The sequence below is a fragment of the Macaca fascicularis genome, chromosome 11 (assembly GCF_037993035.2).
Source record: "Macaca fascicularis isolate 582-1 chromosome 11, T2T-MFA8v1.1".
NCBI lineage: Eukaryota > Metazoa > Chordata > Mammalia > Primates > Cercopithecidae > Macaca > Macaca fascicularis.
Window position 1 is genome coordinate 12,653,057 of NC_088385.1, and position 26,288 is coordinate 12,679,344.

The 26,288-nt window shown below is 48.2% G+C and overlaps 1 protein-coding gene and 1 long non-coding RNA gene across 3 annotated transcripts; one reads left to right on the forward strand and one right to left on the reverse strand.

Moving 5' to 3' along the window:
* Positions 1–1,610: 1,610 nt before the first annotated feature.
* On the reverse strand, positions 1,611–25,728 carry FOXJ2 (forkhead box J2). Of its 2 annotated transcripts, XM_045364747.3 has the most exons (12): positions 24,596–25,728; positions 24,263–24,362; positions 17,681–18,027; positions 14,797–14,871; positions 13,758–13,826; positions 13,436–13,576; positions 12,551–12,749; positions 8,540–8,947; positions 8,031–8,132; positions 6,941–7,150; positions 5,885–5,983; positions 1,611–4,007 (listed from the first exon to the last, which is right to left on the reverse strand). In XM_045364747.3, the coding sequence occupies exons 3-12, from the start codon at positions 18,011–18,013 to the stop codon at positions 3,919–3,921; spliced, it is 1,725 nt and encodes a 574-aa protein (XP_045220682.2). In that variant the 5' UTR covers positions 18,014–18,027; positions 24,263–24,362; positions 24,596–25,728; the 3' UTR covers positions 1,611–3,918. The 2 variants fall into 2 exon arrangements, with proteins under 2 accessions (XP_045220682.2, XP_005570091.3); XM_005570034.5 differs by lacking the exon at positions 24,263–24,362.
* Positions 24,941–26,288, forward strand: LOC123567458 (uncharacterized). The gene is made up of 2 exons (XR_006690398.3): positions 24,941–25,092; positions 25,392–26,288. It is a non-coding gene; the product is annotated as an uncharacterized lncRNA (long non-coding RNA).

Here is a 26,288-nt window from a genome sequence, read left to right on the forward strand (position 1 = left end):
TCCAGAAACCCCAGGACATCCCATAAGACCCTGGGAATAAGACCTAAACTCTTGGGGTTACTGCATAGGATATCAAGGTAAATAATCTTGACACAGTCATAAAGATTTAATGTACAATGAGTAATCAGCATTTCTGGACTCCTTTTCTTTTCCATTTACTCTGGAAATGTATTCTGAAGAAATTCCTACAATTAGAATTCCCTCATTTCTGATGAAAACCTGGTGAGCACCTGTAACTATTTTGTACTGTATCTTCTCTAGGAAGTCCCAGATGCGAACACAACTCCTGTCCGAAGTATGTCTTTTCTTTTTTTTTTTTTTTTTTTGAGACGGAGTCTCATTCTGTAGCCCAGGCTAGAGTGCAGTGGCGCGCTTGGCACGATCCTAGCTCACCGCAACCTCCAGCTCTCAGGTTCAAGCGATTCTCCTCCCTCAGCCTCTCGAGTAGCTGGAATTACAGGCGCCTGCTTGTAAAACTAAAATTTTTAGTTTTTATTTAAAAAAATTTAGGCGTCTTTATAGTAGAGATGAGGTTTCACCACGTTGGCCAGGGTGGTCTCGAACAGCTGACCTCGTGATCCACCCGCCTCGACCTCCCAAAGTGTTGGGATTACAGACATGAGCCACTGTGCCCAGCCAATGTCTTTTTTTTTGTTGTTTTTGAGAGAGAGTTTCGTTCTTGTTGCCCAGGCTGGAGTGCAATGGCACAGTCTTGGCTTACTGCAACCTCCGCCTTCCAGGTGCAAGCGATTCTCCTGCCTCAGCCTCCCGAGTAGCTGGGATTATAGGCATGCGCCACCATGTCCAGCTAATTTTGTGTTTTTAGAGATGGGATTTTACCATGTTGGTCAGGCTGACCTCGAACTCTGGCCTCAGGTGATGCCCCTGCCTCAGCCTCCCAAAGTGCTGGAATTATAGGCGTGAGCCACCGTGCCCAGCCCCAAAGTACCGTATCTTAAATCTTTAAACTATCCTAAAATGCAAGCAAGGTGGGCCTACTCCATACACTAACCTACAAAGGGTGACTGACTCTCCCGCAATATTCCATCATACTTGATAGCATTTGAAAAGAGGAATGTTAAGGACGTGCCTTTGATGCTTCTTTCCCACCAATGTCACAAAAAATGTCAGGGTCAACTAATTCAACCTGGTGGTGAAAGGTGGAAGAGGAATAAAGACCAACTAAAACTAAATGATTTCACATTTCTCTTTTCCTTCCCTGGCCAAAAGAAATTTGAGACGACTACCAGTAAGATAAAACTGTAAACATTCTTTTTTTTTTTTATTAAGAAAGCATGCAAAAAAACAATGACGACAACTTGTGAGACCATATACCCCCTTCCCAGGATGCAGCAATGCAAAGCATTATGGGTAGTGGCACAATGGACTCACCAAACCAGAAACATGAGGAGCAGGGACTGAGGAGAGAAAGGTTGGGATGGATGGATCTATACCAAATAATTACTCCTTTTGTCCCTCTCCTCCACTTTCTCTCTTATTTCCTCTTATAGGCAGTGAGCTTCTGCAGTTTTGCACACATCACCCAATACAACAATAATGACTGCACTTTGTGTCCAGCAATGCTAGACCAACAAGAAAAAGTAGTATTCTTTTTGTTTCATGAAGGGGAGGGGAAACTGAGGCCCAAAGGGAGTCAGGTTTGTCCTGTGCCATGTAGCAAGACTGGGCTTGGTGGAAGGGAGCTGGAATCTCAGGAGGCCAAATGGCCAATCTCCAGTCCCAGAACCAAACTTCACTACCCTGGCTGCACACCAGAATTCTTCATGAGACTAGTTTGCAGAAGACACAGATGAACAAGGGGCATTTGCATGTATAATTCAGTCTACCCTTGCAAATCCTGTATGGATCTGAACAGGAAAAGGGTTTAGAAAAGAGGAGTGATCATTTACAAAGGGGTAACATTGAGGAGAACTAATGGGAAGTTATGTGTAGGACACACCCTGACTGGAAGGAATAAGGAAGGAAAAGATGCCTAAAATAGAGACACTGGGCAAAGGCATTTTGCCACCCTCTAAGAGAAATTCTCCTTTCCCCAATGGGAAATATTATGTCATACTTCAACCCCACTAAGTGCCCTCCAACGTCATGGGAGATTCAAGCCACTCGCACCCCCATTTCTTTCTTACAAAGGCTTCAAAGAAATAAAGTGCTCTTTAGTTAACTGCCCTATCTTGCCCCTTTACTTCAGCCTCACTGGACTTCTTCAATAAACTCTCACATATAACCCCCTTCCAAAAAAAGGAAAGGGGTGGATGAAAGAAAAAAGCAGGAGAGCAGAAAGCCAAATCTCTTGGAAATCATGGGTAAATAAAATAATATGAATGAAAAGCAGAAATCACAAAGAAAGTGGCCTTGTCTATTCCATACATTTTGTCCCACAGCTTTTCAGCAAGTGAAATAAGGACAGAAATAAAATTGTTCTTCCCTCTCATAACTAAAATTCAACAATTAACATTAAATATACACTGAGTACTTTGCAACAGTGAGTCATGGCCACCCCTTGCAAAAGAGATGAGTTCGCTCTATACCTTTTTCTGGGGGTCCGCCTTGGCCCTCACTGAACTCTTGCCTCTGATTATTTACTCACCTCCACCAATCTCCTTCACCTCTCAAAGCCTACTTGCAAAAGCTTCAGCCAGATGATCTAGATTCCAAGAGAAGCATCTGCCTATATATTTAAAGAACTAAAATATTCCCTATCCATTTCTTTGCCAGCTCCCTTTTCCTCTCCCCATCCTCCTACCACCAACACTAAAGGTTTGGTTCTGCTATGAGAGGTGAGAATGAGATTCCCATCATGTCTTAGGACATGATGAAACTCAGAGTGATAATGGGTTACTCTTTCTTGAGAATCCCAGAAAATGGGGGAAGAAAAAAGATGGGTGGAAGATTTGGGCAAACAATTAAAGGAGGACAAACTAATATTTGCTGAATGGGAAAAAGGGATAGGAAGATAATTCGTAAATGCAAATAAGAGCCACAATTAATTTTCAGAGAAAATCGTTTAAAAGGCCAAAATAATTAGGTTGGAATCATCTCCAAGAAGCTAAAACTATGCCAAATAGTTGTCCTCATGCCCTACCATAGAAGCAGAGTTTGGGCTAAAACCAATCCTATCTTCTTACAGAATGCGCTCGAAACAAGACAATGGACACTGATGTAACATGGCAGTGTACACTCAGTTTCACACTGACTTATATTCCATCCCTTTCAACCCAGGTCTCCAATTCCAATAGGATTTTATTGTCACCCTCCTGCACCACCATCATCACTTTCACCCCGATAGGAAATGCAGACTGGCAGAAGTAAGGATTGAAGGTATAAAGGGACAAGGAAGACCTCAGAGGACAGAATTAGCACCATTTTAAAACCTCCAAATTCTTGGCTGCCAAGTAATGTTTCAGACCGTTTCTACTTGGTAATGTGGCCTCTCCAGTCCTGGCCTGAAACTGACGGGAACAAAAAACAATTTAGGGCCAAAAGGTGGGATCAGCATCGAGTTTCTCCAAGAGAAAGGTAAACTGGAGACTGAAACTTTTCTCTGTAGCTATCACGGCTTCATCTTCCAGCCTGATGATTTTAAATTAGCAAGAGGTGGACATGATCCGTGATGTAGGGACAGGAGACTACAGACAGTATATAACCAATAATAATAATAATAATAGAATAATAATAAAAGAACTAGGAAAAAACAGGAAGGAAGAGAGCAGAGCGAGGCAGGAAAGAGGGGGTTATCTTCGGCAGCATCTTGCAGTGGCTTCTCCGACAGAGAAAGAACAAAAAGAGGATATATGTCTATATACAGACGTGGGGGGGAGGGACGGGTTGGGGTTGCTCTTTCTCCACTGCCAGACTTCACCATGCGGCCCTGGGCTGATCTCCACACTCTGTGATGCACTAAGTGATTAAGTCCCAGTCGAAGTCATCGGGGATCTCCTCATTGGCACCAGGAGGTGGCACTGGTGGCCGAGGGACCATATGGTGTGCTGTTAGAAAGAAAGAAAGAGAGTAAAAGGAGAGTGGATGGGAAGCTGTTCCCTCAATTTAGAAGGACTGTGCTCAGCCCCAGATAACACCACAAGGAAGGCCGTGCAAGGTGATCGCCCTTATCAGCTGGAGTTATTTTTGGTTGCAGGTCACCATTTCAGTGAGGTCTCAGGAAATAAACTAGAGCTAATTACATTCCACAGCAATTAAATATTATGCTGCCATTAAAAATTATACTTCTGATGCCAGGCGCAGTGGCTCACGCCTGTAATCCCAGCACTTTGGGAGGCCAAGGCAGGCAGATCACAAGGTCAGGAGTTCGAGACCAGCCTGGCCAACATGGCGAAATCCCACCTCTACTAAAAATACAAAAAATTAGCAGGGTGTGGTGGCACGTGCCTGTAGTCCCAGCTACTCAGGAGGCTGAAGCAGGAGAATAGCTTGAACCCGGGAGGCAGAGGTTGCAGTGAGCCAAGACTGTGCCACTGCACTCCAGCCTGGGTAACAGAGCGAGACTCCATCTAAAAAAAAATTATACTTCTGAAAACATATAATAATGATAAAATAACATACAGAAGACAATATCATATGGCCGGGCATGGTGGCTCATGCCTATAATCCCAGCACTTTGAGAGGCCAAGATGGGTGGATCACCTGAGGTTAGGAGTTCTAGACCAGACTGGCCAACATGGTGAAACCCTGTCTCTACTAAAAAATAAAAATTAGCCAGGCACAGTGGTGGGCGCCTGTAATCCCAGCTGCTCGGGAGGCTGAGGCTTGAGAATCACTTGAACCTGGGAGGCGGAGGTTGCAGTGAGCCAGGTCACACCATTGCCTGCTGCACTCCCGCCTGGGCAACAGAACAAGACTCTGACTCAAACAAACAGAAGATAATATCACATGAAATAGTATAGAATTTGTATTTATATTATATGGACAAAGAATACAGAGAGTCAGATGTCACCCCCAAAACTGAAAACACTTGTGGTTAGGCAGAATAACAGTGATTTTTCTATACATGTCTAAATGTGAAGGATCTGTTCATTTTGTTCTGTCTATGGCAATTTAGTGTCTCCCTACCCCACGCCCACTGTCAGAGGTAGTTCAATCCCAGACCCCCAATTCTGGAGATCAGGTGACAGGAAAGCAGACATGGGCACAAAGCAAGTATGTGTGGATAACAAATTCATTTTATTTGCCTGAGCACGTCTTCCATCTAGATTCCAAGGCTACACATAAATGTTGCACATAGCTATCTTTTGCTTACATGTACGCTTTCACTTCCTTTTACTATTGCAGTTACTAATTTTAAAGTACATCTAGCCGGGGGCAGTGGCTCATGCCTGTAATCCCAGCACTTTGGGAGGCAGAGGCGGGCGGATCACTTGAGGTCAGGAGCTCAAGACAAGCCTAGCCAACATGGTAAAACCCTGCCTCTACTAAAAATACAAAACTTAGCCAGGCATCGTGGTGTGGGCCTGTAGTCCCAGCTACTTGGGAGGCTGAAGCAGGAGAATCATTTGAATCCAGGAGGTGGAGGTTGCAGTGAGCCAAGATTGCACCACTGTACTCCAGCCTGGGCAACAGAGCGAGACTCTGTCGAAAAGAAAAGAAAAGGGGAAGGGAAGGGGAAGGGTGGGAGAAGGAGAAGGGTAGGGGAAGGCTAGGGGAAGGGAAGAGACATCTGTCTTCGTTAGTCTCCCCTGACATATACCTCCTTAGCAGGTAGCCCATCCTCCAGCCTTGGGAATTATAAAGGCTCATTCCCTCCTGTGAGATGCAGGCAAAAATGCACAGAATGCCAGCTCAGAGTCAAAGGAAAGCAAAACAACTCATCAGAGTACAACGGTTTTGAAACAAGCTTCCTGGCTCTTACCTGGGCGACTGTATCCTGCTGAGTCCTGGGTGGGGATTGGGTACATTGGTGATGGGCCAGGGTAGAGGTGCGGAGCTTGTGGGTGCCCATAAGAGTTCACTGCCAAAGCAAGACAAGAGTTACTTGAGTGGCGGAGGGGGAGGTCACTGTACTCAACAAAGCAGGGACAAAAAAAATATACCCTTGCTCCCATCCTCCTTCTCTCTTCCCTGCCCTGTTCTGTAGCTCCTGCAGGCATGAAGGCTTTCTGCAAAAGCTGTCAGTCCTCACCACTGAGGGTAAAAAGAAATGGATAGTACAATTGTGAAATAGGAAAGATATAAGAATGAAAAATATAGAAACATAGAGCCAGGTATGGTGGCTCATGCCTGTAATCCCAACACTTTGGGCAGCCGAGGTGGGCAGATCCCTTCAGCCCAAGAGTTTGAAGATAGTCTGGTCAACACGGTAAAATCCCAGCTATATACAAAATACAAAAAAAAAAATAGCTGGACATGGTGGTACACACCTGTAGTCCTAGCTACTCAGGAGGCTAAAGTGGGAGGATCACCTGAGCTCCAGGAGGTCAAGGTTGCAGTGAGCCGTGATCACACCACTACACTCCAGAGCCTGGGCGACAGAGCGAGATCTCATCTCAAAAAAAAAAAAAAAAAAAAGAGCAAGAAACAGAAACATAATCATGACATCTCTCTCATTTCACTAGTTTGAAGATCACGTAAGTATAGAACCACCATTTCATCTGGTATCGCCCCGGAGGTAGGGATTACTGAGATGCAAATTTAAAATAGGGCCTTTCTTTAACCTCCCTTTTCTTAAGTAATTCTGATCTCCCAAACCGAGGTCTAAAAAGGAATCATACAGTCTATTCCTTTTGCATTTGTCAGTTTAGAACTTCGCTGATTCAACAGATATTCAGTCACTGATAAACTATTCAGTCACTGCTCAATTTGGGTCACTGCCCCAGAAAATCCTTTCTCTCAGTTCTTTTTTGCCTTTCTGCTACGCTTCCTTTTCTACATAGTCTCCACCTCCATGGCAACTGGCTTTGTGCAGTACCTTGGCTCATGGCGGACTCCTGTTTGCCACTGGTGAGGGCACAGGAGTCAGCAATACGGGCAGGGGCTGGTGGGCGGTGGGGACCCCCTTGAGGGGGCACGTGACCAGTCTGAGTAAGGAAGTGGTTGAGGGAGTCACACAGATTGGCAATGTGATGCTGGTCGAGGGTCCAGTTCTTCTGCTCTGCCTGTCGTAGACTCTCCATCAGTTCTACAAAGAGGGAAGCAAGCAATGCAAACCTTGCAGAGGTAGGAAGCCCCTATCAGACCCAGCCCTATCTCACCGTTCCAAACACACCATCAATCACCCCCACTGATAACAGGCACTAACAATAACAATGTACATCTTTCAGAGCTCTGCATTTTCACACTCATTCCACTTGATCCCGTGTACCAAATTCTTATAATCTCCATCTTACTGATGAGTAAGATAACTGTTCAACGTGACTGAGTGACTCAGCCAAGGTCACACTGTCAGTATCAGTAAGTGGTGACAAAACTACAAAATAGTGGTCCAGGGCTTCTAAATTCCTGAGGGCCTTCTCTCTCCCAAAGACAGAATGGACTAGGATAATTCACTGCCATATTGTGAGTTAAGACAAGATTAATTTGAGTTAACTTGAAAATAATGTAAATATTATCCATCTTGTGTAAAAAGAGGCTGGGTGTGGTGGCTCATGCCTGTAATCTTAGCACTTTGGGAGGCCGAGGCGGGTGGATCACCTGAGGTCGGGAGTTTGAGACCAGCTTGACCAACAGGGAGAAACCCCGTCTCTACTAAAAATACAAAAAAATTAGCCAGGCGTGGTGGCAGGTGCCTGTAGTCCCAGTTACTCGGGAGGCTGAGGCAGGAGAATGGCGTGAGCCCAGGAGGTGGAGGTTGCAGTGAGCCGAGGTCACGCCACTGCACCCTAGCCTGGGCGACAGAGCGAGACTCTGTCTCAAAAAAAAAAAAAGAAAGAAAGAAAGAAAGAAAAACAATGAAATCCTAAATTCTGGAACTTCATTTGACAACCCTCTTCCGGTTCTAGTTTCTATTGGGTTTTCCCTTACAGTGTATCCCTCTCTTCCTCCATCCTTTGATCACTAACCTGAGAATTGTGACTGCTCAATGCTGGACCAGTTGAGCCGATTCACCATCTTGAAGCTTTCCTTTAAAGAGTCAATATTAGAGCACCAGTCAGAAGGAAAGGCTGTAAAGAGGAGGAGAAAGTGGATAATAAGAGAGAGTGAAGTGTAAGACAGCAGTCAACTGATACCAGGCTGACGACATGTAAGATTCTTGCACCTATACAGACTATCAGTTGCATTTCCAAGTTTTGGACTCTCCCTCCCTGGGGGTTTAGGACTGGAAAAGCTATCTATGCTATAGGTACAGCCAGGCTCATAGTCAGGAGAATATGTAAAACAATCTCAATTGATCCAAGAATTCTGCAAGACAGAGCTCTAAGTACTAACGTTGTTCAGATAAGCCCACATGAAGGAGCGAGGCCTAAAAGACCCATTGTTAACTTCCTAACTAACTGTACCTCCATGCCGGAGTTAGGACAAGGACATCACCCCACCCTCCTCTAGATCACTCTGCACCCTCCTTACTCACCAAAGCCAGTGTTGTTGATGGCAGCCTGGCCTTGTGCCTGCGGCTGTGGAGGTGGTGGCTGCTGGGCAGGGTGGGAGTGGGGATGGTGCTGATGAGGGTGGTAGCCTCCGTGCTGCAGGGGGGGTGGATGCATGGCCATCACAGGGGGAGGCCCATAGCCTTCCGCCCCAGCTTGCTTTCCCCCTGGTGGGGTGCAACCATCCGGGCTTGGGGTGTGCAGTGGAGGAGCACCGCCTACAGCTGAGGGGCCCTGGGCAGATGCCTGCTGCTGTTGTGGCTGGGATTGCTGGGGAGGTGGCTGTGGCGGCTGCTGCTGCTGCTGCTGCTGTTGAGGTGGCGGTGGCTGCTGCTGCTGATACATGTAGTAGTTGTTCGAGGGTGGGATGTCCCCCAAGAGAGAAGAAAAGCCTGCAGGTGGGGAGGAGGCAGGCAAGTGACTTAGGCAATGCATTTTTCACGAAATGGGATTTTCCCTGGCTTGCAATGGTAAGCCTCAGACCGAAACTGTGGAGTTAAAAGGTTAAGAACGGGCCAGGCACGGTGGCTCAAGCCTGTAATCCCAGCACTTTGGGAGGCCGAGACGGGCGGATCACGAGGTCAGGAGATCGAGACCATCCTGGCTAACATGGTGAAACCCCGTCTCTACTAAAAAAATACAAAAAACTAGGCGGGTGCCTGTAGTCCCAACTACTCGGGAGGCTGAGGCAGCGTAAACCGGGAGGCGGAGCTTGCAGTGAGCTGAGATCCGGCCACTGCACTCCAGCCCTGGCAACAGAGCGAGTCTCCCTCTCAAAAACAAAACAAACAAACAAAAAAAAAAGGTTAAGAACATTCTAGGGCAGCAAAGATCCCTGTGGCGCTCCTGGCAGGTACAAGAGACAGGAAGGCACTTAGGTTAGAGGAGGGCCCCGACAGTGTGAAGACCACTGAAATCTTACTAAAAAGGTCAGCGTGTAGCGTTTAATGCTACTCTTGCCGGGCGCGGTGGCTCAAGCCTGTAATCCCAGCACTTTGGGAGGCCGAGACGGGCGGATCACGAGGTCAGGAGATTGAGACCATCCTGGCTAACAGGGTGAAACCCCGTCTCTACTAAAAAATACAGAAAACTAGCCGGGCGCGGTGGCGGGCGCCTGTAGTCCCAACTACTCGGGAGGCTGAGGCAGGAGAATGGCGTGAACCCGGGAGGCGGAGCTTGCAGTGAGCTGAGATCTGGCCACTGCACTCCAGCCTGGGCGACAGAGCGAGACTCCGTCTCAAAAAAAAAAAAAAAAAAAAAAATGCTACTGTTTAGGGATTTGGCTGTAGGCCTGAAATCACAGTTTCCCAGCAGGTGAACTTTAAAAAAGAAACCATCCCTGGTCGTCTAGTGTTTAGGGGGGAAAAAAAGTAAATCAGAAACAAAACAAAGCCATTGGTCGTCTTTTACCTCCTCTTCCTTATTTTCTCTACACTCTGCTACTGCCAACTAATTCCTGTATCCTCTAGAAACAAATGTAGCTTGGGTACGGAGCAGACAGGATGGAGTTATTTCTCAAGCAGTTATTTCTCAAGCAGACAGGCCAGGAAGAACAAAAGCCTGAGGCTAGGGGCTTTCAGTCACAATAAAACTTGAGTGAACTCTAGGCTGTCCTCACCCAATCTAATGTTTTACTTTATTTTTTATGGTCTCTCGTGTTCCCGCCTCCAAGCAACCAATGGAATCCACCTGAGTTGGAGTCATTTCTCAAGCAAATGCTACAGTCTTGGAACACAACTCTAGAAATTGATCCCCTGGGACATACAAGAAGAATTCATGAAAATTAATATAAGTTTTCCAAAAAGTGACTAACCAGTTTTTATCATTCCATTTAGCCCCTGCTGCTAACATAGGGCCACTGCACAGAACGAGAAGGTCCAATGCCTCACCTGAAATCAACCTCACCACCGTCTCTAAGTTATTTTAAAAACGAACACACAGATATTACAGAGGGCTGAACCAGATGTTCTCTCAAGGGGCCTCCCGATAAAAACTTTAAGTCATTCTCACATGATAATTAGGAAAATGTGCATGGACAAGATACCAGCTGATATTAAGGATGTATTATCAATTCTGTTAGGAGTGATAATGTCATGGTAGATAACTAGAAGAAAGTCATCATTTAGGGATGTATATCAAAATTGTATTTATGAGTGGAATGACATGGTATATGTGAATTCCATTAAATTACTCCAATTTTTAGAAGGCTCAGTGGTAAACAGAACAAGCCTAATAAAATACCGATAACTGTTAAAGTTGGGCGATGGAACACGGGGGTTTATTATATTTTTCTCCAAACTTTTGCATCTGTTTGCAATTTTTCACAATAAAAGTAATATAAATATAAATGCACTAAAAAGGAAAAAGAAACTGTTCTCACAACGAAACGCAGGGATTCTTAGGGAGAGGGTACTGCTGCTGCCCCCTCGTGGTCATCCTCCAAATGACTCGCCTGCAGCCCCTAAAATCACTGCCCTTGGCTCTGGAAGGGGCAATCCTCCAACTCACTTTCTGAAGCTAATAACCTAGCTTGCCTCCTGAAACAGCTGTATTTGCACAAGGACAGATGAGCTCGCTTGACTCCAAACAGTTTCAGTTCATGAAATATTTCCTCTGAGTAGTGATACCTCTCTTTGTGTTAAAAATAAGAAATACGGGTCAGGCTCATGCCTGTAATCCCAGCACTTTGGGAGGCTGAGGTGAGTGGATCACCTGAGGTCAGGAGTACAAGGCCAGCCTGGCCAACATGGTGAAACCCCATCTCTACTAAAAAATACAAAAATTAGCTGGGTGTGGTGGCAGGAGCCTGTAATCCCACCTAACTGGGAGGCTGAGGCAGGAGAATTGCTTGAACCCGGCAGGCCGAGGTTGCAGTAGACCGAGATTGCAACACTGCTCTCCAGCCTGAGCGACAAAAAAGCGAAACTCCGCCTCAGAAAAAAAAAAAAAAAGAAAGAAAGAAAGAAAGAAATATGGCTGGGCAAGGTGGCTCACACCTGTAACCCCAGCACTTTGGAAGGCTGAGGTGGGTAGATCACTTACTTGAGCCCAGGAGTTTGAGACCTGCCCAGCCAACATGTTGCAACCCTGTCTCTACTAAAAATACAAAACTCAAGATGGGCACGGTGGCTCACACCTGTAATCCCAGCACTTTGGGAGGCTGAGGCGGGTAGATCACCTGAGGTCAGGAGTTCGAGACCAGCCTGGCCAACACAGCGAAACTCTGTCTCTACTAAAAGTACAAAAATTAGCTGGGCGTAGCAGTGTGCGCCTGTAGTCCGAGCTACTCGGAAGGCTGAGGAAGGAGAATTGCTTGAACCCGGGAGGCGGAGGTTGCAGTGAGCCGAGATCTCGCCACCGCACTCCAGCCTGGGCAACAGAGTGAGACCCTGTCTCAAAAACAAATAAAAATGGCCGGGCGCGGTGGCTCAAGCCTGTAATCCCAGCACTTTGGGAGGCCGAGACGGGCGGATCACGACGTCAGGAGTTCGAGACCATCCTGGCTAACACGGTGAAACCCCGTCTCTACTAAAAAATACAAAAAAAAAACTAGCCGGGCGAGGTGGTGGGCGCCTGTAGTCCCAGCTACTCGGGAGGCTGAGGCAGGAGAATGGCGTAAAAACCCGGGAGGCGGAGCTTGCAATGAGCTGAGATCCGGCCACTGCACTCCAGCCTGGGCGACACAGCAAGACTCCGTCTCAAAAAAAAAAAATAAATAAAAATAAAAATAAAAATGAAAAAACAAAAATCAGCCAAGCATGGTAGCACGTGCCTGTACTCCCAGCTGCTTGAGAAGTTGAGGTGAGAGAATCGTTTGAACCCATGAGGCGGAGGTTGCAGTGAGCCGAGATCGTGCCACTGTACTCCAGTTTGGGCGACAGAGTGAGACCCTGTCTCAAAAAAAAGAAAAAAATTTAAAAAAAGGAAAAAAGAAAATACCACTTGTTCAACAAGATAAAAAAGTCTCCATATACCCATCCCAACTCCAGACTCACCGTGCTGAGAGGAGGAAGAGGACTTCTCCAGCATGGACTTATAGAGGTTGCGGAAGGACCAACTTAGATCCTGAAAGTTGATCTCTGAGTAGGAGAATTTAAAGTCGTGGTTGGTGTTATAGAGGGGAGGGGGACCCTCAGTACTTTCTCGACCTGAAGACCCTGCTGCCACTGCTCCACCATCCACAGATCCTGTGCCCTGCAAAAACAGGTAAGAAATTCCTGATCAGTGTCCCAGCTGAGGGACCAATAAAATCCTTCGATGGTCACCAGGCTCTCTTGCCTGTCCTCTTAATCCTCGCCCAGCTCTTCAATGGCCCAGCATCATTTTCTCCTTCTTTGCTCATTGGTTCTTATCTTGAATCTACCCTCTTCAGTCTCCATTTCTTCTTTTTGTTTGTTTGTTTCTGAGGCAGGGTCTTGCTCTGTCGCCCAGGCTGGAGTGTAGCGGCGTGATCTCAGCTTACAGCAACCTCCACCTCCCAGGTTCAAGTGATTCTCGTGCCTCAGCCTCCCGAGTAACAGGAACTATAGGCGCATGCCACTGCGCCCAGCTAATTTTGTATTTTTAGTAGAGATGGGGTTTTGGCATGTTGGATAGGCTGGTCTCAAGCTCCTGGACTCAAGTGATCCGCCTGCCTCGACCTCCCAAAGTGCTGAGATTACAGGCATGAGCCACTGTGCCCAGCTTTTTCATCCTGATCTTTCTCAAAGTTCTGCTGTGCCTTTCTATTTCTCTCTATTTCCTTCTTTTGCTTTCCCCTTCTTTCTCCATTTAGCTGCCTCATATATCACAGATACTCAATACATAATTCTGAATAAACAGTGACACATCTGAATCTATTCAGCACCCATGCCATGACCCCTGCCATATCTGCTTCCTACCTGGCTGTAGCTAGCAATAGATGTGGGGCTCTGAAGTGACATCTGCGGATTCCCCTCAGGAGGCAGTGAGGCTTCTCCGCTTCCTGGAACGCCTCCCCGTGGGCTCTTGCTGGCCTCCTGTTCTGGTGAGTCCTGGGACAGCTGAGGGTTGTGAAGAAAAGGCAATCTATCAGCAGAGGCACAACAGCCTCCCAAGACCCATGGTTTCCCCTCTGCCGGTATGCCTTCCACCTTTGCCTCTCAAAGGGCTGAACAGCCACAAGAGGAGGTGGAAGGAGCAGCTGGCTCAGATATGGCATCTCCCCATGAGCTGGGAACTTACATCATCATCTGGAGGGTGTCTTCTCTTTCGGGAAATGTCAGGGCAGGTGTCAATTGTCCAGTAGGAACCCTGGAAGGAGATCCCATCCCCACAGAAAACAAAATCATTACATTCAGAACCTCCCAGGGTTCCGGGTATTAATGAAGAGCAAATGTGTCCTAGAAACTCACTGAGTAGGCCAGAGGTACTCCTGTGGTCCAAACACAGGCCTCGATTGTTTTGGAGGGGCAGAACAATGGCATCTAGCTCAAAGAGCTGAAAATGTCCAGACACAGCCTCTCCCTTCCCTTCTGACCTGAGGCAAAACTTGCTTGGACTTTAGCATCCACATCTGTCAAATGGAGAGAATGATCCATCCCTTCTCTTTTATGGGGTAACCACCAGGGACTTTTCTATAGAGATGTTTGTACAAAGGTTATTAAGTCTACCTTTTACATCTAGGAAAAAAGAGTGCCACACAAAAAAAGGGGGAGCATGAAAGTCAACTTTACCCTAAGTATTTCTATTTAAAAAAAAAAAAAAAAAAAAAATTTCAGTCTTTTTTTTTTATTTTTTGAGGTGGAGTTTCACTCTTGTTGCCCAGGCTAAAGTGCAATGGTGTGATCTCAGCTCACTGCAAACTCTGCCTCCCAGGTTCAAGCAATTCTCCTGCCTCAGCCTCCTGAGTAGCTGGGATTACAGGCATGCACCACCACGCCCAGCTAATTTTTTGTATTTTTAGTAGAGACGGGGTTTCACCGTGTTAACTAGGCTGGTCTTGAACTCCTGACCTCAGTTGATTCACCCGCCTCGGCCTCCCAAAGTGCTGGGATTACAGGCATGAGCCACCGCGCCCAGCCTCACAGTCTTCCTTAGTCACCCATTCTAGTGGGGGCCCACAAGCTTGACAACCAAGCTTCCTCTGAGAAAAAATAAAGATGCTTCTCTAATTAGCATGATTTCCTCTTCTGGGCAATTAAAACAGCCATGGGACTCTGCGCTGTCAACTACTTCACTCTCCTTCCTGCTCCTCCTTTCAATGCTTATAGGAGTCTCTTACCTTCCCAGGGTCATCCCGAGGTCTGGGCACCTTCCGGAAACACTTGTTGAGAGAAAGGTTGTGCCGTATTGAATTCTGGAGATGCAGAGAAGCAAGTTAGGCCTGAGCATTGTGCAGAGCAGAAAATTTTCCAATAGAACACAGAGGGACACACAAAAAAACATAATAAACCATGGAGGTGAAGTATCAGGGCAAGCTTAGTACCTCTTAACTACACTGATGGAGGGAATTATGCATCAAATAGCAATAGCAATGAGATAAGAAAAATGCAGAGATTAAGTTGATGGGAGGGAATGGCTACAAATTTGATTACTAATGCTTCTGAAAAACTGATTATATAGTTTTTCAATCTTTCCAGCCAACTGACAAGTATATAAATGCCTCACAATCACATCTGCCCAGTTCCTCAATCTACCCTACTGATAGCAAAAGAACAATGTTTTACAACTTTTTATATACATTATGAATGAAACAAAAACACAGATCACCTTCATTTTCTCAATAGCCCATAGAATGTTCACATTCGGAGGAAAGAAATATTGTATAAGTGTGTTGGGGCCGGGCATGGTGGCTCACGCCTATAATTCCAACACTTTGGGAAGCCGAGATGGGCTGATCACCTGAGGTCAGGAGTTCGAGACCAGCCTAGCCGACATGTTGAAACCCCGTCTCTACTAAAAATACAAAAAATTAGCCAGGCGTGGTGGCACGTGCCTCTAATCCCAGCTACTCAGGAGGCTGAGAGAGGAGAATCGCTTGAACCCAGGAGGCAGAGGTTGCAGTGAGCCTAGATCATGCCACTGCATTCCAGCCTAGACAACAAGAGCGAAACCCCATCTCAAAAAAAAAAAAAAAAAAAATGTGTGTGTTGGGTGGGGTTGGGGGTTATGGTAGCTAGGAGGGACATATTTACAAAGGCAAAGCTCAGTGGGCCAGGCATAATGGCTCATGTCTGTAATTCCAGCATCTTCGGAGGCCGAGATAGGAGGATCACTTGAGTCTAGGAGCCTGAGACCAGCCTGGGCAACATAGTGAGACCTCATTTCTACAAAATAAAAAAAATTCCTGTGCATGGTGGTACACGCCTGTAGTCCAAGCTACTCAGGAGGCTGAGGTGGGAGGATTGCTTGAGCCCAGGTTCAAGCTCCAGTGAGCTGTGATTGTACCACTACAATCCAGCCTGGGTGACACAGCAAGACCCTGTCTTTAAAAAAAAAAAAAAAAAAAAGAGAGGCCAGGTGCAGTGGCTCACACCTGTAATCCCAGCACTTTGGGAGGCCAAGGCAGGAGGTGGATCATTTGAGGTCAGGAGTTCGAGACCAGCCCAGCCAACATGGTGAAACCCCCGTCTCTACTAAAAATACAAAAAAAATTAGCTGGTTGCAGTGGCAGGTGCCTGTAATTCCAGCTACTTGGGAGGCTAAGGCAGGAGAATCGCTTGAACCTAAGAGGAGGAGGTTGCAGCAAGCCAAGATTGCACTACTACACTCTAGCCTGGGCCACAAAGCAAGACTCCGTCTCAAAAAAAAAAAAAAAAAAAAAGAGGCCGGGTGCAGTGGCTCACACCTGTAATCCCAGCACTTTAGGAGGTCAGGGCGAGTAGATCACTTGAGGTCAGGAGTTCCAGACCAGCCTGGCCAACATAGTGAAACCCCATCTCTACTAAAAATACAAAAATTAGCCGGGCAGCAGTGGCGCACACCTGTAATCCCAGCTACTCGGGAGGCTGAGGCAGGAGAATCACTTGAACCCGGGAGGCGGAGGTTACGGTGAGCCGAGATCATGCTACTGCACTCCAGTCTAGGCAATAGAGTGAGACCCTGTCCCCCACCCCTGCAAAAAAAGAAAAAAAAGAAAAGAAAGCTGAGTGCTTTCAATAGTCTCCAACTCACTACATGGTTTGTACGTCAAATGGGGATTTACAGAGTGAGGGAACTACATATTAAGTTCCCATTCCTACTCAGCAATTGACAAATGAGCTACTGCTCCAAAAAATTGAGCATATCAGCCTTCCTTCTTTGCTTGGGAGAAGAGCCCCTTCTTTCTTCATCTCCAGCCAAACAACTTAGCTTCTCATTACTTGCTTGGTAGCCAGCTGTTGGTAAAGAACCTAATTATATTATTATTTTTCTTGGAATGCAGCTTTTCAAAAGATGATGACTGTGCAATGGAGCTATGGAAATCTGATGATCTAGATTAGATTCCTACCTTTAGGTAGGAAGGAGTGATGCCATGCCTTGCATAGTGACTGGAACATCGTAGAATGGTAATAAACATTTGTGAAATGAATGAATATCCTCTTTGAGGGATCAGAAGACAAGAGGGTGCGGGCCGGGCACAGTGGCTCATGCCTGTAATCTCAGCACTTTGGGAGGCTAAGGTGGGCAGATCATGAGGTCTGGAGTTCGAGACCAGCCTAGCCAACAGAGCGAAACCCTGTCTCTACTAAAAATACAAAAAAATCAGCCAGGCATGGTGGCGGGCACCTGTAATCCCAGCTACTCAGGAAACTGAGGCAGGAGAATCGCTTGAACCTGGGAGGTGGAGGTTGCAGTGAGCCGAGATCATGCCATTGCACTCCAGCCCAGGCGACAGTACGAGACTCTGTCTCAAAAAAAAAAAAAAAATGAAGATAAGAGGGTGTGACAAGCAACAGTATCCCGCCATCCCCATCACTATACTTAATGGCTTGGAGCTTCCCTGATATACCTTATAAAAGTTGTTCAACTCTGAAAAACAGTAGGGGGCAGAACATATGAGATTTTAAGTTTTCACATCTCTGAGACAAGCCAGAGTAAACTGAACAGGTTACAGGAAGAAACAAAAGTAGAGAAAAAGGTTGTTGAAGGCTAAATCTAAGCCAAAATTACAGAAGCATTCCCACCTTCCAACCAATGCCAGCATTCTTGTAATAGGGGAAGTTATCACAGATCCAGCGGTAAATCTCGCTGAGAGTCATCTTCTTGGCTGGAGAGGAGTTGATGGCATAGGTGATGAGAGTGGCATAGCTGTATCGTGGCTTGCCATCCTGGTGAACTGCTGCCTCATCTTTGCTCAGGGTGGCATTAGGATCTGTGGGTGAGCCTGGTGAACACTTGCGGCTGCTCCCGGGAGGCCCAGCCTGGGAGGCACTTCCAAGCTTCTCAATGGTAGCTCGGAGGGTCAGCTGGGGAAGCCAGTCTATGGAGGTGAGGCTACTCTCTAGGTCAGAAGCCATGGTACTTCTGGCTTCTGCAGAGAAGAAGACAAAGAGGAGACGAAAAGACTGGGGGCAAGTAATACTCAAATCCTTTTGTTTGAGGGAAGGAGAGTTTCTTACTGCTCTCATTCCCATCAGACACCCACGGCATGGCCTTCCACCAGGTGTTCCGAGAATCCCCAAGCAGATCTACCAGATGATGGACTGCTAGTTACCCTACAGCTTAACGTGGAGCACGGCCAAAAGGCCTCTCCATATAGGACTAAAAGAGATCAAACTTCACACCAAATTGAGCTATTTCCTCAATTCACCTTACTTATAGCCCTACAACATAGTATTTTTAAACGATGTAGGAATGAGTTTGAAAAAAGAAAAACCCCACTTAGCAGGTGAAATTAAAGTCCATTCTCCAATCATGTGACACCTGTTGTATTTTCATACAACATCCAGACAGATGGCATGAATGTCCACGTAAAGAAAAGGTCTACCTAAATACAAACATACATGGATGAAGCACGCACCAACACTTTTAAAGACGTTTCCTACTAGATATATTACGAGCACTTGCCCTTTTTATCCCCCACACATGTGCACCTGAGGCATATTAGGTATATCCCAGGCATAAATTATACATGACAACCAGCAGACAGATACATAAACAGTGAAGCACATACACAGAGATCACGATTACATATACAGCATACATTACCACCAGAGCACAAAGTCACACACAGAAGCAACACATCCTGAGTACACAGCTGCCCTCACACTTTTTAAGCTACCCCTTGCATGCTCCCGCCCACAGACACCACCACCAGGAAGAAGTCATCCACAAGGACCTCCCACCTCTCAGCCTGCTGGGCTTCACCCAGCCAGGGAGACACCCAGCTGTGTGCCTACCGGTAACAATCAGATAGCCTGGCTAAAAATAGCCACTCTGGGACTCGGAGCTGGCTCCCCTTCTCCGCCCTCCTCCTCCCTCCTTCCTTCCAGCCAGGCAGGCACGCTCGCTGCACCTCCATGCAAACTCCTGGAGCTGCCAGACCGCCTACGCCTGATGTTTGCACGCCCTGCTGCCACCCACACTGCCTGGGCGCTCTTCCCAGCAGAGAGGTATAGCTACAGCGACGTCTTGCTGAGGGAAAGTGAAGAACGATGGGTGCTATCTGTATTGCAGGGTCTAGAAAGGCTGGCAGGAAGCACTAGGTAGCCATTTGGCACTCCCCTAGAGCTGATGCCAGCAACCCCTAAGCACTTGCTGCCTAACAGGTTTGTGCCTGCACAGCCGCCAGATTCCAGCTAACATTGTCTTCCTCAGTCCCACCAGGGCATTTCTCCTGAGGAGCCAGGACTAGACGGCCTCAAAGTTCAGAATCCTGAACAGAAACACATGATGTAAGTGATCTCTAAATCCACAGCTAGATATATGCACAAGCGTATCCATAAAATACAACAGATCCACACACTTTGCAGTCTAAAACTCAACAGCAGATAGGACCATGTCCCCCTCTCTCCTGACCCCATCACATCTTTCAGGGTCTCAGCTACTTCTTCTATCCTAGGTAGTGATTCTTCTGCCCTTGACCCTTAAGCTTTTCTGCTAGGGGTCAGCATTCTCACTTGCTCCCTTCTCCCCAAGGCCTACCCACGCAGATGGCAATCTGCATGTGTGCACATGTACCCAGCCCTGTGCTCCTAACCAACACCATGCCCACTCCACAAGGCTGAAGGAAACACCTTAGTGCCTCAGGGGCTGGGGCAGCAAGAGACCCAACTGTAACCCAAGAATTGTTGGACAGGAGAAAAGGGGCGGAGGGAGAGGGATGGCAGGTTTATAAATAGCGTCATAGGCCGGGCGCGGTGGCTCAAGCCTGTAATCCCAGCACTTTGGGAGGCCGAGACGGGCGGATCACGAGGTCAGGAGATCGAGACCATCCTGGCTAACACGGTGAAACCCCATCTCTACTAAAAAATACAAAAAAAAACTAGCCGGGCGAGGTGGCGGGCGCCTGTAGTCCCAGCTACTCGGGAGACTGAGGCAGGAGAATGGCGTGAACCCGGGAGGTGGAGCTTGCAGTGAGCTGAGATCCGGCCACTGCACTCCAGCCTGGGCGACAGAGCGAGACTCCGTCTCAAAAAATAAATAAATAAATAAATAAATAAATACCGTCATAAAGGGTTTCCCCTTTATCCTTAGCTTCTCTCCCACCATCCTCCTCTGCATCCCACTACCACCTTGCCCTAACCATGGAAACTTGGAAACTAACAGGAACACTTAATCATTCCAGGAACCTCACACCTTTCAATACTACTAAGTCAAAACACCCCAGCCCCTGGGCTATAGCAGGGTACTTGTAGCAGGATCACAGTCCTGTAGCTGGGTCATCCGAACTGAAGAGTGGTATGCCAATGAGCAGGTTTCCAATGACCAGGGTCCTCCTGGGTCCTCCCCAGATGGGGAGGTCCCTAAAGTAGTTCTGCCCTATTCCCTATTATCTCTTTCTAAAGATCCCTAGGAAATTTCATCTTAAGAGCACAAAGGCCTTCTGTTGATATTTCGTTTGAAACAACTTTTCCAACATTGGACAGGGGCATGAGAGTCGATTTAAAGTGTTTAGAGGGCTTACAGAAGAACCCACTTGGCACATGCCCATCACAGTGAGTGCCTGAAAGGGAAGCACTCTCAGCCTTGTGCAAGTTGTTCTATGCCTTTCCCTACCCTTACTCCAGCACCAGGTTAGGACACTGAGGTTAAATTTAACCTTTCTCCAGCCCCCTTCCAGTCAGCCCTCCAGATACAGCCCCCAGCACTCAAAATATATTCAGATCTCACCAGCTACAAGCAGTATGTAGCATCTGATCCTTTTGATCTTTCAGCACCGTTCTCCTTTGACCCATTCCACTTCCTCACACTCTTCACTTCCCCATTTGCGAAGGGCAGCCCAGTGTGTACAGCCTCAGAGACTGAGGTTCCTTGGTTCTATTCCAAATCCTCCTGGGCTGTCCCTAACCATCCCTTGCCTCTTTGATGAAGTCCTTTTTTTTCTTTTTTTAGAGACAACGCCTTGCTCTGTGGCCCAGGCTGGAGTACAGTGGCGCGATCTCGGCTCACTGCAACCTCCGACTCCCAGGTTCAAACGATTTTCCTTTCTCAGCCTCCCGAGAGGCTGGGATTATAGGCACGTGCCACCACGCCCAGCTAATTTTTGTATTTTTAGTAGCGATGGGGTTTCACCATGTTGGCCTGACTGTTCTTGAACTCCTGACCTCAGGTGATTTACCTGTCTCAGACTCCCAAAGTGCTGGGATTACAGGTGTGAGCCACCATGCCAGGCCCCCAGTGAAGTCTTGATGCCTCAGTTTTCCCCTTCAATAAAAGAGATGAACTCATAAACCCTGCCAAAGCATCGTCCCTGGAGGGAAGTGAATGAAACTTAATGAGCTCGTGGCTGCCACACATTCCATGCTCCCCAAAATAATGGCATGAGGCTAATGTTCAGGGCTATTATTAGAAAGGCAAACAAGAGGTACTTCCATTTTTCAGTCCAACCAACCTAGTTACCCAGACCTCTCTCTCCAGGTGGGCCTTGTGCCACGGGGCTTGGGCAGAACCTGAGTCAGGCCACATTCTTCTCTGTGAGCTGGAAGACTGAAAGGAAATACCCATAGAAGCTGGGAAAGGCAGCCAAAGGGCAGGCTCCATCACATCCACAGGACGTCTAATGAAGACTACAGAACTGGGAGAAAGGCAGAGAAAAAACAGACAGACATTCTGGGAGTGAAAGACTGATCCTGGATGAAACATATAAGATCCACAATAATAGGCTCAGTTTTCTTCCCATTTTATCTGAAAGGCCACTAATTGTTCTAATGCCAATGTCAGGTATTCACATGTGATAACTTCCTGCCCCGTACAGAATGCCAGAGCAAAGAGGGCAGTGGCTAGGTGTAGCACATGAGGAGTTAGGCTGCCTGAGTTTCTTTCTTTTTTTTTTTTTTTTTTTCTGAGAGAGAAGTCTCGCTCTTGTCCCCCAGGTTGAGTGCAATGGCTTTATCTCAGCTCACTGCAACCTCAGCCTCCCGGGTTCAAACGATTCTCCTGCCTCTGCCTCCCAAGTAGCTGGGATTAAGGCGCCTGCCACCACGCCCGGCTAATTTTTGTATTTTTCGTAGAGACGGGGTTTCACCATGTTGGCCAGGCTGGTCTCAAACTCCTGACCTCAGATGATCTGCCCGCCTCGGCCTCCCAAAGTGCTGGGATTACAGGCGTGAGCCACCGCGCCTGGTCAAGCTGCCTGAGTTTCAATCCCCAGCTCCACTAGTTTGATTGTTGTAAGGATTACCTTGAGTTCATATTTTCAGAGCACTCTGTAAGTGCTAAATAAATGTAGCTATTGTTTTTGAATGGGGAAAAATGAGAATATTAGAAATTAAAAATTAGCAAACTGACAGACTCTAGATGGGAGTGGAAGCAGCAAGCCTGCAGTGGTTTGCATCACAAAGCCTGCACTGAGTCTGCAATGCTTTTCAGGATGTCGGAATCTCAAACTTTTCCTTTGGAGATAACCACCCAGTACTAGATAATGCGAGGATCAGGAAGACTCCAGGGATGAAGGAATGAGGGACTATCATCTCTTATCTTCCAGGGAGAACTAAGTGTAGTCCTAAGACATGGTCTGGGAAAGTACTCTCTAAACCACAGTTAATCCCACTCAGTAGCCACCTACTTCTAACTGATTCCAGAGAGGCAAGGAGGGTTAGGGAACTCAGTCCAAACAGGACCAGTTAAACTGTGTGGCGGTGGCGGACTTGGAGGTGTTGTGATATAGTTCACCCTGAGCCATTCAGGCAGGTGGTGAAGTACTTTATAAGAAACAGGCTGCTGTTAACCAGAGTGGCCTCTTTTGTAAAAGGTAGGGGAGGGAGCTCCGGAGTTAGGAGTCAAGGATCCTCATCCTTTTGCAAGCAGCAGTATCAGCAATGAAGCTCTCTTATTAGTCCTAGAAGAAATGATCCCAACCTGAGACTGGGCTGCCCTGCTGCTTAAAGGACTGTCCTGTAGACTGTCATGAGGGCTCCCACTGGCTGGGGGAGGCCAAGCCTTTCCCCTCAGGTGGGCATCCTTACCACCTCTCCATGTCCGTGTACAGGGGCACCTGCTTCTAGAGGCCCACCAGAAACACACAATTCTAGGTAACTGGAGTATAGTCTGAAAAGCACAGTAAGCACCTGTCTCCACACACTTACCCACTGGAAACAGAGAGAGCCACACTCACCTGAATTAAGAAGTATATGCATGTTGTCCTACAGCACAGCCACGCAAACCTGTGCCCTATCTCATATACCACCAGTAGCTTCCAGGACAAGTGAATGTGCTCAGGAACTTAGGTAGAACTCACCCATGCCCCAGAAAGAGGAGGAAATATGAAAGGCCAAGTCAGATGAAGCCTCCTTCACAACTTGTCCTTGCTGTGAGACAGAAGATAAGGTATCTGCTCATGGCGAGGCAGGAAAGCAGACACCCAGCTAGTGATCTCTCCTAAAAACAGCCCAGGCTTCAGGGGAGGATTTCCTGGTACCCTTTTCCTGCCTTTTCTGAAGATTCTGGACTTTGATAATTCCCTAGCTTATGAAGGAAAACTTTAACACAAGGTTCCGGGAACTCAGAACTGAACAAGAAACAGGAAGGGAGAGGATGAGACTATTAGGTACTTTTCTGGAAGGAAACTTTATATACTCCTCAAAAGTGAAATTTCTCCAGTGGTCAACTTGTTTAGATGGAAATCTGGAGAGAAGTGGAGCAGCAGCCCTCCTCCCTTCGTATCCAGGATCTAATTTTTCCTGAAGAATTGTGAGCAAAAAACAGGAGCTGAGAAGGAGACTGGGGCAGTGGTACAGGGCCAGCATCAAGGAAGCACTTCAACCCAGGAGCTGGCATTCCCCTGCACACTTTCTTCTCGCCTCAGAACATGTGGGATTCCCATTTTCCCTTTGGATTTTATGGGCAGAGGCATACATCCAGCTAGCAATGGAAATGTCAGGAGAGGAGGCCTCTTGGTGTCTGAGATAGGATGAGCAGGAACAGACTGCTTTTCTTGTCAAGGGAGCAGTAATTGCAGTAAGCTGGAGGGAACACCTCTGGTGAACACTAAGCTGACCTCGGCGTGCCCTGGGCAAGGCCAGGACACCAGATGCCACCGTGATTTTCATGAGAACCCGCTCTCCAGGTGCAAAGGCCCAACGTGAAGGGCGGTCTGGGAGTCTTACCACTGGTTGGGTTGTGTACACAGCATGCACGTTCTCAAAACGCAGCCGTTTTCCGATATCCCTTTTCCTCAGCATGAAAACATCCACTTCCCTAAGGGACCTAAAATGAATCCCATCCCTTTAGTCCCCAAACACTAAGAAACCCATTTCTCCGAGCTTCTGCCGCAAGATGTGAGTTCAAATCCAGGAGGCCCTTGGATCACATTTCCCACTGGATTTTCTGAGTCATCACTCTTGTCTTCCCCGGTAGTGAAACCCACGATCCACCAGCTCAACCCCGTACACCCACTAGTGCCAGACGATGACAGAGAGAAGATGAAAGAAAGCACTAACCTGTCTCCAAGGTTCCCCTGGCAAAGGGAGGGAAGCACTTGGTACTGGAGTTTGGGGCTGGAGGGATTCCCCTCTTCAGAGACAGGTGACGGCGCTCATCCTCAGTGGCTCTTCCTGTACTTGGCTGAGCCTCCCAAGTTGGTGAGGGGAACTTGGTCCCCTGAGGATGAGGAGCCAAGGGAGGAGGAGGGGGAGGGGGAGGAGAAGGAGGTCCTACTTGGGGAAGGTGGCACACCCCCCACACCCTGCTTGTTACCCTGGGGAGGAGGGGAGGAGCCTCTCCCAACCAGGAGTTGTCTCCTCCCCCTTGGGGGAGTTCCCCTCCCCCCCAAACTGGATCTTTCTGAGTTGGAGGGCTCTTTCTGTCTGCTGGAGATCTGAGCGGAGGGGCTCTACCCCGTTCCACTGTCTAGGCACGAGGAAGTTGAGGGGGAGGCCTCCCCTCTCCAGAAGGCTGAAAGCCGATTCCTCTTCTTTCCCTGGAGTGGCTTCTGAACGTAAGGACTCCTGTCCCCTGTGAATATTGGTGGGCCGAGGGTGCTACTCCATAGGCAGAGCCCTCTCTCTCTTTGCCTCCAAAGTCCTGAACTGTTGAGATTGTGTGTTTGGAGGGGCGGGGGCGCGCTAGGGTGGTCTCACTCTGCTTCTCTGCGGAAAGCTCCCCTCTTTCCACTTCTGGGGGTCTCCTCCCCGGCCAGTACAGGGGTCTTCCTCGCCTCTAGGCAGAAGAGCGGCGTCCCCCCACGGGTCTCTTCTTTCCCTCACCCGAGTGGTAAGGGTCTTTTCTCTCCAACAGGGGGAGAGGTTGCTCGCGTCCCCGCTCCCGCCTCCGCTCCCGGGGTGCCCCAGAGGGTGGGGCTTTCGTACTCCCGGCTCTCCCTGAGCTGGCCTGGGCAGCACGGTCCGGGAGGCCGCGGCTGGAGACTCCGGTCCCTGCTACTGTGGCGGCAGCACCTCCTCTAGGGCCGTCCTGTCCGGTCCGCTCCCTTCGGTGCTTGGGGCTCCCAGCGCTGCCACCGCTCGGGCTCCGGCCAGTCCGGGCTCCCGGGGAGCCAGAAGGCGGACGGACAGTGTCAGGGCTCGGCGCGGGCTCGGGCTCGGCTCGGCTCCGCTGCAGGCCCCGGCTCCTCCCCGGCCTCCGCGCCGCGCTCCGAGCCCCTCCCCCTCCCCCGCCCGCCGGCCGCCGCCGCCACCGCCTCCCGGCGCGGGTTAAGGAGGAGCCGGGCGGCGCCGAGCCGCGAGCCGCGAGCCGCGCCGTCCGGTGTGCACTCCGCCTGGAAAGCCACGGCTGCGCTCATGCCGGCGAGGGGTCTCGCAGCCCTAGCCCCGCTGCGGCCGCGTGGCTCCGGGAGCTCGCTGTCTACCCGGGATGACAACTCACTGCTCCCCGTCGGGAGATTCCCTCGTGCGCACCGTACACCATCAATTCCAGCCGACACCCCGACCCCGGCGTTTCATTGTTAAACTCCGAATACAGATGAACAGCCCCAGCTTTCTCAGGACTGTCTTTGATGGGCTTCTCTTTCCCTCGAGATAATTTATAAAGGATCATGAGCATTGAGTTGAAGATTGGGGTGAAGTTTATATGTTACCCTTATATCATCCTGGAATTTAGTAAATGCTCCTTGAATGAGTGGATACATGATAAATGAGCGTGTAACGGTGAAATAAACATCAGAAGATCTGGGTCCTG

What these genes read in the sequence shown, in the direction of transcription:
- FOXJ2 (XM_005570034.5), bottom strand. Translation starts at nt 18,013, where the DNA reads ATGGCTTCTGACCTAGAGAGTAGCCTCACCTCCATAGACTGGCTTCCC. An exon ending in CATCAACAACACTGGCTTTG is followed by an intron (nt 8,133 to 8,539) that starts GTGAGTAAGGAG and finishes TCCTCTTTACAG; the next exon opens with CCTTTCCTTCTGACTGGTGC. An exon ending in AGCAGGATACAGTCGCCCAG is followed by an intron (nt 4,008 to 5,884) that starts GTAAGAGCCAGG and finishes TCTTTCTAACAG; the next exon opens with CACACCATATGGTCCCTCGG.